The following is a 12,024-nucleotide window of genomic DNA, read 5'->3' on the forward strand; positions in this document are numbered from 1 at the left end:
GGAAAGTTATGAAAGCAACCCCAATCCAAATTTAGATAGTACATGGTCAGGTTTGCAAAGACTCGGAGTACTCATAAGCATAGCTGCTGAGCACCTCTGAAAGATTTTTAAATGTTGGTCTGCATGAACATCATATTGTATGTCCTGGGGAAACAGACATTAGCTAGACAGTCTGAAGCCTGCTGTTTCAGCCATACAGTTCTTGTTTCTCAAACTGGTTACTCTTAATTTCTCTAATCATTCTAATCTTGATAATGATGCTCATCTATGTTCTTAAACATCCACTTATCGTGCCCCAACAAACCAACATAGGTTGTGTATTGAACCTGAGATTTCCAAGCCTCTAGTGCAATGCATGAATGTTGCCCCCAAGTCTTTTAGGATGTTCTAGAGTTAGCAATTGTTTTAGAGATTGTACCATGTTTTTTTCTTCCCAAACGCATTTCTAACATCTTTTCTGATGCAGAGGTTTTGTTTCGGAGGAAGAGACCATTGAAGATGCATCGCTTCCCAATATGATATGTGTGAAGACCAAACCTTGGATAAAAAGTCCATTCTAAGTCTGGGGCTCTCTTGTTTTCTGAAAGAAATGTGAAACACATAGGGAATAGAGGTAAGTTCAGACTTTAAAGGTCCTCCTTAAACATTGCTTATTTATTGAATAATTTTGTTAGATATTCCCTTTAATAATAACAACATGCACAGTTACACTAGCTAGTTCACACTGATTGCTCTGCCTGTATGTCTTTGTCTATTCTGGGTATTTAGAGTGTAAACTCCTCAGGGCAGGGCTCTCTACTATTCTGTCTTTATAAGTGCCTCGCACAATGGGGCCATGATCTTGGTTTGTCCCTAGGCATTACTGTAATATATCAATAATAATAGTTATGATAAAATATTAAAGGATATAAACACATATAATGTCTAAGGTTACAAACAAAATAATAACTGTCTAAGCTTAAGAAGAAATTTCCCAATATGCATCTTATTGCACAATTGTGCATTACTGGGCTTTTAAATCTTCCTTTGGACCATCTGCTACTGGCCACTGTCAGACACTGGATTAGATGGACCACAGAACGGGCCAGATTTAGAGGCAGGCAACCCAGGTGACTGCCTAGGGTGCAAGGCTTGGGGGTGCCATGCTTGGGGTGCTGTTTCTGTTGTTAGTGACAAAAAGGGAAAAAGAATGTCTGAAGTAAAATATTTCAGGTACTACATACATGGATTCATTTTCCACTAATCTCCTAGAATGTTCTGGACCTTTGTAGAATCTCGTGGAACCTTCCAGACTTTCTGAGAATCACATATTCCTCAAACATCCTAGAATGCTTCAGCCATGCCCTTGCAAGTATATAAGGGGCGGGGCATTGCCAGTCAGTCAGTGAGATAAAAGAGTGAAGTGAGAGCCCAACTACGATATTGAGATACTTGTTTTATTGTGTAATTGTGAAAGTGTACATGTGTTTTAAGACTTGAAGAGTGTAAGTAGCAACTAATAATGGACATATTCGATAGATATCTCTGGCATCTCATTAAACTCCTATCTATGCAACAATATAAAAGAAATACTGTTTCCTAAATTCTGCTGATATTGATCATACAATTTTGAATGTGACGTGCAAAATCAAGGAGATGAAATTTTCAATAAATGAGTGACACTTTTCAGAGTCACACTGCAAAAGAATGGTGGGAAATTGCATTGACTAGTTTACTAGAAATCAACTGACAAAGTGTTCTGTTTTTGTTGCAAAATATTTGACAAGAATGCCAAATCGTTGATTACTCTTTCCAGGTACAATTACTGGCATTACTTGGCTGATGCCCTCAAGCAACGTGAAAAGTCACCTGACTACTTTATGGCCTCCAAATGGATAGAGGTCAAGTCCAGGCTCAAGCTGAATAAATGCATAGATGCACTTGAGGAATGTGCTCAAGTGTCTGATCTCAACTACGCCCTTCCTTGCAAAGAATAATTTGGCTTTCCGGGGTTTGGCAGATAAGTTGTTCACTGAACATAACCATAATTTCCTTGATTTGGTAGAGCTTCTTGAGAAATACAATGATGTCATGCATGATCACATACCTCAAGTAGTTTTTAAAGAAGCTCTGGACCATTACTGCAGCAAAACAATTCAAAACAAATTGATTGACCTGATGGCAAGGAAGATGCTTGATAGCACATTGATGTGGCTTGGCAAAGTTAAGTACTAGGCTGTAATAATGGACTGCACTCCTGAAATTAGTCACAATGAAAAGATGTCATTTACAGTAAGATTTGTTGATGACGAGGATGGCTGTAAAGTAAAGGAACATTTTATCTGTTTCTGGTCTGTGGGTGACACTACTGGATAAGGCCTAACAGAACTGATTTTGAATGAGAATAAAATAAAGCTTCAAGACTGCTGCGGTCAAGGCTACAACAATGGCATGAACATGAAGGGAAGAAACAGTGGCGTCCAGGCAAGGATCCTTGCTCTGAATCCAAGAGCTTTCTTTGTGCCTTGTGATTGCATCTGACACAATCAGGTTGAGAGAATGGCAATGTCATCATCTTTAGATTCAGGATCTCCCTTTGGAGGGCTGCAAAGGATATAGGTCCTGTTTTCAGCATCAATATCAGGTGGAAGATCATCATGGACAATGTTACAAATTTGACCATAAAGCCACTAAGTGACATTTGCTGGGAGAGCCACATTGACAGTATAAGGCCAGTGAGGTACCAAGTGACTAAGGTTTACAACACCATGATGGAACTAGTGAAGTCAAGTAAAGCCAAGGCTGGAATCTGATACTAAGCACAAAGCCTTGCAACCAGATCACTGACTTCAAATTTATGGTCTCAGTTGTGGTTTGGCATGATATCTTGTTCCAAGTAAATGTTGTAAGCAAGGCATTACACACTCAGTCAATGGACATTGTGACCACTACTACTTGGATGAGAAGCTGCCTTGATTTCACTGTGGTCTACAGAGACAACAGATTTGAAGATGCCATCACTGCTGCCGAAGAAATGGTGGAAAACTTAGGAGTTGAGCCTGTCTTCAAGGAAAGTGGTATTCATTGGAAGAAGAGACAATTTGGTTACGAGGGCAGAGAGGAGGTGATCGGAAGCTTGTAAGGAAAATTCAAGGGGGAGTTTTTTACTTGCTCATTGACACTGCTCAAGTGTCCATTTTGCCACACAAGAAGTACTCTCCACTCCAAGATCTCCAATTCATTCATAATGCAGAGCTGAAGGACACTTTTTTCCTAATGTGTGTGTAGCTTTGAGGATTCTGATCACGCTGCAAGTCACAGTCATGAGTTGTGAGTGCAGCTTTTCAAAGCTCACAGGCTCATTAAAATATATCTTGAATTGACACTGACCGAAGAGAGACTGACATCACTTGCGATTTTATCGTTTGAAAATGCCATTGGCCAGTCTTTGCATCTCTCTGATACTGTACTTCGGTTCACGAGGGCAAAGGCAAGAAATGTGACCTTTTGAACTAAAGGACTAGGGTTAACATTCTAAGCCTGTACCTACTTTAATGCTATTTAATATTGGTCCACCCAATGTTGGTGCACAGTTCAATTTCTTGCTCTTAGTGCATTTCAGATATTCTTAAAATTTTAAAGTTTCTATAAGCCTAGAGGAAATGAATTTTTTTATTTGCTCATATATGGCAAAAATAAATACAGATTTACAGACCCTAGTGTGCAAATTTATCATTTCATATGACAAGGATAAATCATTCATGCAAATCGTGCATCAAAGTCATGAAATGGGCTACCAGTGCAATAAAAAAATTAAGGTATTCAAAAGTTTAACAAATGGAGGAGTGGGGTGCGGGGGCTGAAGACATTCCTTACTTGGGGCGCCATTTGGTTTAGGGCCAGTCCTGACCACAGATCTGATCTCATACAGCAGTTACCATGTTTCCATGTAAATTATGCAGCCCTGGTATCCCAACCCAATTTCAGAGAATGGATGGTTAAGATTAAGGGGGATCTGGATAAATATGAATTGACTTTATATTTTAGCCTCTTAAAGTTAGCTTCATAAGCTATTATAGCAACTTACCAAATATTAAATGGCCTAAGCAGTCATTCCCATCTGACTTTCAGCTCCACCACTGCTCAGACTAGAAGAGTAAACAAACTAATCTCATAATCCTATGCTGAATCTTGCTTCCCTCTCCTGTGTCTTGAAATGTCTCTGACTTTCTTCAAACTCCTTGAAGCTCCCTTCTTTCAGTTAGCTTTCAGGCACTTTCGTGCTATTCAGTAGCAAAAAACTACATTAACATAGAGTTAAGGTTGCTTTGTCTTATGTTGTATAAGCAAAATTGAAACATCTGAAACAGGAAATTCACAGTAAAGGTTGTTCATGCAACCTTAACTCTGCCCTCTTTCAGCAATGGTCCATATGTCCCATTAACGCACATACCTTTACCTTACCTACCTCATGATTGCTGAAAGGTACAAGCTCTTCACTTCCTTTACAACCCATTCACTCTCACCCAGAGAATTCCATCTAATGCTATTAAAGGAGAAAGAGGAAAAAAAGGTCCCGCCCACTCCCACCTGATATAACAAAAATTTTAGTTAGACCAGCTGCTGTCTATTCTGCTGTGTTCACAGTAAACTTCCCCATAAAATAAAAACATGTTCTATTAAAACAGACACCCCCAGTGAGCTAAGGACCCCCATATCCTGGCTATATGAGTGGGGCAGGGAAGGGACTCGGACACCCCTAGAAATGTAAGAGCTCCCCAGATATGGGCACACAAAGGAGGGGAGCATGTGAGGCTGTTACCCCTACCCCATTCTACCCCAGGCCCCTGCCACACATCCCCACGCCTCCCTTCCCAGTGTCCCACACCTCCACTACCCTTAGCACTCTCACCTGAGCCCCCCAACCTCTCTCCTTACCCCTAACATCCATCCCCATTGATCCCCCTCCCTATAAGACCCCCTCCCTTGCAACAGCCCCAAACCCTCTCCCCCAATTCTCTCACTCCTTCACCTGCTAATACTCTTCCCTTCCCAGGAAGCATTCAGATGTCTAACATTTTCCCCAAATGCTTTGATTACATTCCCCCCAATATACAATTGCCAACTCTGATTCACAAATTGTAGGAACCTCCAGCCACACAGACTAAGTCTTTTTTTGGTTTTAGGTGGGAGCTTGTCATTAACTTATCCTTAGTTTTGTTAATTGATGGGTGAACACACAGCCATCCATCTCAATGAGGTCTGTGATGCCTCCAATCATTAGTACTTCTCATCTTAACAATACAAGGCAGCAGAAGGAAACCAGCTGCTTTTTGGCTAGGTGTATAACCCAAATTTGGGTCACTAATGTTCCCCCATAACCCTAAGAGGCAATCCAGATTTCAAAGCAAGGCAAGCATCTCTAGCTCTGAGCAAAAATAAAACACAAACACCTTAGAGACTTTTTGAAAAATAACTATATTTTTTTACCCCAAATTTGGGTTACTAACCCTACTCTGCACCCTCCTAAGGCTCATCAGTTTTCAAAAGAGTCCAGTTAATGTGTCAGTTTTAGGGGACTTTGAATTGTCACTCTGATTGCCTTCCATGATGAGATAACTTGCTCTGTGGGTATGGGGAAAGCAGTGAACGTGATGTATCTTCACGTTAGCAAATCTTTTGACATGGTTTTCTACAGTGTTCGTGCCAGCAAGTTAAAAAGAATGGATTGGATGAATGGACTATAAGGGGTGGATAGACAGCTGGCTAGATCATCGGACTCAATGGGTAGTGATCAATGTCTCTATGTCTAGTTGGTAGCTGGTATCAAGCGGAGTGCCCCAGGGGTCTGTCCTGCAGCCAGTTTTGTTTAACATCTTCATTAATTATCTGGATGATTGGATGAATTGCACCTCAGCAAGTTCGCAGATGACACTGAGCTGGGAAGAAAGGTAGATATGCTGGAAGGTAAGGATAGGGTCCAGAGTGACCTACACAAATTGGAGGATTGGGCCAAAAGAAATCTGATGAGGTTCATCAAGGACAAGTGCAGGGTCCTGCACTTAGGATGGAAGAATCCCATCCACTGCTACAGGCTGAGGACTGACTGACTAAGCAGCAGTTCTGCAGAAAAGGACCTGGAGCGTGCAGTGTATGAGAAGCTGGATATGAGTAAACAGTGTGCCCTTTTTGCCAAGAAGGCTAACAGCTTATTGGGCTATATTAGTGGGAGCACTGCCAGCAGATTGTGTGAATTGATTATTCCCCTCTGTTCGATACTGGTGAGGCCACATCTGGAGTATTGCGTCCAGTTTTGGGCCCCCACTACAGAAAGGATGTGGACAAACTGGAGAGAGTCCAGCAGAGGGCAACAAAAATGATTAGAGGGCTGGGGCACATGACTTATGAGGATAGGGTGAGGGAACCGGACTTATTTAGTCTGCGGAAGAGAAGACTGAGGTGGGATTTGATAGCAGCCTTCAACTAGCTGAAGGGGAGGTTTCAAAGAAGATGGAGCTAGGCTGTTCTCAGTGGGGGCAGATGACAGAACAAGGCGCAATGGTCTCAAGTTTCAGTGGGGGAAGTCTAGGTTAGATAGCTTTTCTTAATATATCACTAGGAGGGTGGTGAAGCACTGGAATGGGTTACGTAGGGAGGTGATGGAATCTCCACCCTTAGAGGTTTTAAGGTCAGGTTTGAAAAAGCCCTGGCTGGGATGATTTAGTTGGGACTGATCTTGCTTTGAGCAGGGGGTTGGACTAGATGACCTTCTGAGGTCTTTCCAACCCTAATCTTCTATGATTCTATGAACCTTTAAACAGAAGCTGTGACACAACCTTAAGTATAATAGCACTCCTGCATCACTATAATTTGCACACTCTCTTGCATTTGATTATACTAACCAAAACTAAACAAACCCCTATCCTGAAATATGTAATTTACAAACAAGATTATCACAGAAACTAAATGAATCACTGGACCTTGCTACAAGGATGCTCAATTCCTGTACCTTATTCTACTGCTGTCTCCTTAACTTCCTATTCCTCATTTTGACCTGCTAGATGTCTATATTTAGCCATCCAGCTTTTGGCCTCAACTTCCTGGATGCAAGGACTTTGAGTGGGATTTTCAAATGAGCCTATGTGATTTAGGAGCTTTGCCTTTTTCCTAAGTCTCTTAAGTGCTTCTGAAAATCCTACCTTGTGTTTTCTTGCTTGTCTGTACAATCAATAATAATTCATCGTAACTGGCAAGGGAAGAACCAGAATTTGTGTTTCATATGGTGCAAATGTGGGAGGCAGTAGAAGCACTCAAAGGAGAGAGCGACGTGATTGAAGCAATGAGCTAGGAAGATGACAATTTGCTAAGTGGTACAAAGTTGCAGTACTTATGCCCAAAAGATGAGGTTGCAGTAGTCAAGACAGGAGATAATGAGCGTGTGGGCAGTGCTTTGGCAGGTTAGGTAGAGAGAAAAGCCGAATCATTTAAGGAAAATGTGACATGATTTGGATATAGCCTGAAATCTAGAGAGAGCAATGCCACACATGAAAACCAGGTTACAGGCCTGAGTGACTGCGAAGATAGTGGTACTGTCAGGGACAAAGAGACAAGGAGTTTGGAAGGGAGATGAGTTCATTTTTGACTATGTTCAGACTAGTAAAACTGGTGTGAGATCATCAGTAGGCTCTGTCTGTGTGTGAAACAACATCTGAATGGAGCCGAGATACATTTTGTGCTGCAAGTAAATTATCTTTTCCTGTTATTCTTCACAATTTACTCAAGTGTTGGAGATAGTTGAAATCTGATCTTACCAGGAGGTGTAATAAACTGGTGAATTTCAGTTGCTGATTTAATTTCAGGTAGTGGAACATCAGCACCTTGAGAGGAAGGTGACAAGGGAAGTGTAGACTTCAGGTCAAGGTCATGGCTAATCAAAAATAAAAGAGATGAGTGATCAGATATTTCCTAGTAATCACTGAGCTAGAGCAATTATGATTAAGATCTGGTAATATTGCACATACTCAGAACAAGAAGGTGCTTTAGAGTGGGTAGAAGGTCGGCTGAGACTGTCTTGACTTGCACTGTCATGAGATGTGTGTCGATGTTCGTTAAGTCCGTTGAATTTTGCTGCACGGCTGCTGAGTTCAGGAAGTTGGGCAGGCTTGTTGACTTGAGACCCTGTAATATGTATCTGATCTCTAACAACTAGTTTAAGAGGGGCTGTAACAGTTCCAAAACTCACTTCCTGCTTGGCAGTAGAGTTTGCGTAGTACAATAGGCCTGATGTTCCTCTGATTTGTCAGTGAGGTTACAGCAGAGTAAAACTACAGTAAATGAGAGGAGAATCAGACACATTGACATTAAGTTTTTCCTAATAGTTAATCTATTGTTTTCTAGCTGACCCTGGAAGCTTTTGCTGTTCACATACATCAAAATATTTTCTACCGCCCCAAGAATATATCTGTAGCCTGGAGTATTTTCTTTCATCAAGATTTCATCTTCTAAAGTCCTTCTTAACAAGACCTGTAATTGCAAATAGAATCAGGGCCACTCAGAGGATTCAGGGGGCCTGGGGCAAAGCAGGGGAGCGGACATAAGAAAAGGTGCCACCCGCTGCGGCGCCTGTACTCACCAGGCGGCGCTCCGAGTCTTTGGTGGCAACAGGTCCTTCACTCACTCTGCGTCTTTGGCAGCAGTGAAGAACCCGCTGCTGAAGTGCCACCCAAGACCCGGAGCGAGAAAAGGGCCTGCCACCGAAATGCTGCCGAAGACCCAGACAGCCACCGGGTGAGTAGCCAGGGAAGGGATTCTAGGCCAGGGCTCATGGGCGGCCCTGACTAGAATTATAGCCCTTAGACAGCTGCTAGGTCTGGTTTCCAAAAGGTTTACCCTGTGTGCTTTCCTGGATTGAAAAAATCCCAAGTTTACCCAAAGCAGGGGAATCAAATCCCATTTCTGATGTTGCAACATCCTGCCACCAACCTAATGACAAAGTAAGAGAATGCCCCCATGTGGAAATACACCTTTTCTGGGATCCAAAACTTTATTTTCACAGTCACCTTTTGTAGACTCCTTTGATGTAGTCTGCAGACCACTAAACCACTGGTTTAGTAAAGGAGACCCTCCGTTCAGAACCCATCAGTTCTTCCACTCTCTTAAATTGGGAGCTGCTCAGAGCAGGGACCATGTGTGCTTTGTACAGTGTACAGCACAATGGGGTGTAGATCCTGAATGGGGCCTTTGGATGCTACCACCAATAACAATAATAAATAAAATAATAATCCTAGGGCTACCCCACTGTGATGTGATTTTTGCCCCACAGGACGAATTCAAATACCCCTTTTGCCCTACTCCCCTAAACCTTACCATCCTCATCACCTTGTGACATAGAGCTTCCCTCTGGTTTCTCCATACTACCTCCCTCGCTTGTGGTGAGCTCCGCTCTATTCCCAGAGGGTGTGGTGCTCCCGCCACATCTCTGTGACACCCAGGTCACTCTGGCGTCTTTGGCTTTCCAGAGATCAATGTGCAGGAGGAATAGGGGCGGAGACTCAGTGCTAATTATGCCAGCTGGAACATCGTATTGTGTTGTCTCTTGGGTGTCCAGGAAACGGGATATACCAAACTCTCCTAAATATGGGGGTGATCTCATGAGTCTTCTCCCCCATGCCTACCCCACACACCAGTTTATTGTGGAATCTCACAGGAGTGGTGGATTTGCAGGCTCAGAGACAGAGCCTGTTCACATTGCCTACCACCCTGCCCCCAGAAAGAGGCTGGAGCCCACATGGTGTGCTAGGTGCCATGTAGTGTCATGAGTTTATGAATGAATGGCTTAACCCTACTGCCTAATCCTCCCCTTCCCTGGCTAAGCAATGTCCCTGCTTCAGCCTTCGCCAATGGACAAGGAAGGACAGGGGCTGATACTGAGACGGTGGGGGCAAAGGTTACAGACGGATCTGAGGGGTAAGAAATTGAGGTGTCTGTGTTCGGTGTGAGGAGTTGGGAAGTTCTGAGGGGAGTAGCCAATCAGAGCAGAAGGATTTGTAATATCCAATCAGAGCAGAGGGGTGAAAGGATAGAGATCACATTTCAATTTACTATTAAAAGGACCATGCAAGCAGGGCCAGTTGTTAAATCAAGGCACTTAGAGTCAGAAGGGAGGAAGATAAATTATTAGCGTGTCTTCATAGTGTGACTCTTACAAAGCAAAGGCTTGGCCATAATGGCAAACCTTGTACCAAGGTGGAAACTATCTGAGTTGGAATCTGGCAGAGCGACTGGGACAGAATTAGTTACTGTTTGAAAGATAGGACACATTATAAAGAGTTGGGAATGTTTACTACCATGAGAAGGCCAGGCTGGGACAAATGAGTACTCTGTATGCAACATATATACAGTATTTCTATTTCCAGTCCGTTTTTACTGTCTTTCCCTCTCAGTTCCTTTTTTCACAAGATTTGTTTTCCTCACCGGCTCCTCCCTGCTTCTTTGCTCAAAGTATTCCCTAAGTGGAATATGAAGCTATAATGTTAGAGTTTGCGTTGAATCCTGGAACCCGGAACATTCATATAAGTTTCAAATTAAGCAAACACATTTGCTCTAAGTATTGAATGATACACAGGCATAGGGCAAATGTAATCCATGTGCCTAATAGGGAGATATCTCTTTAAGAGCCCCCACTTGTAGTGCTGACAGACACTGGTCGTCGGCGAGTGGGATGAAACCTGGGGCCTCTGGAGCTTGGTGCCATGCACCTCTATCGTATGAGCTAAAAGCCAACTCGCTATTAGCTAACACTGTAGACCAGACTCATTTAATTCTCTCTCTAAGTGGTCTCGGTGCCACTAGATGGGACAGAACAGTGGCCGGTTACACAGACATAGGTAAATGTCTAGCACTCAGGCTGTGTCTACAGGCTTCCACCGGCATAGCCATGTCAGTCGGGGCTGTGAAGACGAGTGAGCCCTGTGCCAGCAGAAGTCTGTAACATAGATGCAGCTATATTGGCAATGCTGTTACCGATATAACTTGTTTCTCTCTTGTGGTTTCACTGTAGAAAACACAGCTTGGCCTGTCTAGTTGCATTCACACTAGCAGCGCCTTGCCAGTGTATCAGTATTCCTATACCGGTAAAACACTCGTATTTTAGACATATCCTGAACACAGCAAAGTTTGAAAGGCAAAAGATGCCAGTTAAAAGTTTCCATAAACTGCATTATCTTTTTACAATAGTCACACTACAGAACTGTTGATGATTTTTTTATCCCATCCTCTGTTTAGAAGGCAGTTTGAATTTGTGTTGTTCTAATGCATAATCATGGGTCTGATTCCCGTCTGATGCCAATATTACTCTCCTGTAACTCTATTGACTTCAGTGGGGTTATTCCTGTATGAATGTTCCTGAGACTTCCCCCTGTGAGAGGAGAATCAGGCCAAATAATTGTATTTATTTTACACTTACCCATTATGGCCTATTTTTGGTATGGCGCTTAACCTTTTGACACCCCTCAAATAAGCATTATCTTAATAAATATGTTCCTTAAGTGAGCTGCATTTAAGTAAGCTCCATTATATTCCAGCTGGTGGACAACAACACATATTTTCTATAAATAAAATTACCTTTATCTTCTAGGAAAATGTATGTTTAGTTTAGTTCTCCACTGAAAAATAAAGAAGAGCAATTCTCCTCCTAAAGATACTAGTGTTGATATCACTGTTTCATAGATCCTTATTATCAAACCCCAGATCCAAACAACTCCAAACTTCTAGTGACTTCAGATTTGAACAAGATCAGATTTTTGTGGCTTGGGTCCATCTCTGCTATAAATAACGGGCTAGATTCTGAATGCACTTATACTAGTGTAAATCAGGAGTAACTCTATTGTCATCAGTGGGCTAACCCCTGTATTCCTAGACCTTGTGCAGTCATTTACATCAATGCAAAGTGTAATAAACACTTCTATTCTGGTTGGATAACATTTTGCACCCAATTGCAACTCACTGTTGTCATAAACAGATAGCTAAGGGTTAATGTCTCTTTCA

The 12,024-nt window shown here is 42.4% G+C and overlaps 1 protein-coding gene across 1 annotated transcript in view; it reads right to left on the reverse strand.

The window, feature by feature from the left end:
- SPATS1 (spermatogenesis associated serine rich 1) overlaps positions 1–9,631 on the reverse strand; it is a 36,802-nt gene extending 27,171 nt beyond the window's left edge. Inside the window, exons 1-4 of the mRNA XM_030554370.1 lie at positions 9,346–9,631; positions 8,001–8,157; positions 7,791–7,906; positions 419–580 (exon numbers count right to left, since the gene is read on the reverse strand). Of these exons, the coding sequence (XP_030410230.1) occupies positions 419–580; positions 7,791–7,906; positions 8,001–8,157; positions 9,346–9,631 (721 nt within the window). The remainder of the gene's footprint in view (positions 1–418; positions 581–7,790; positions 7,907–8,000; positions 8,158–9,345) is intronic.
- Positions 9,632–12,024: the final 2,393 nt, after the last annotated feature.

This window comes from Gopherus evgoodei, chromosome 3 (genome assembly GCF_007399415.2).
Source record: "Gopherus evgoodei ecotype Sinaloan lineage chromosome 3, rGopEvg1_v1.p, whole genome shotgun sequence".
NCBI classification, from domain to species: domain Eukaryota; kingdom Metazoa; phylum Chordata; order Testudines; family Testudinidae; genus Gopherus; species Gopherus evgoodei.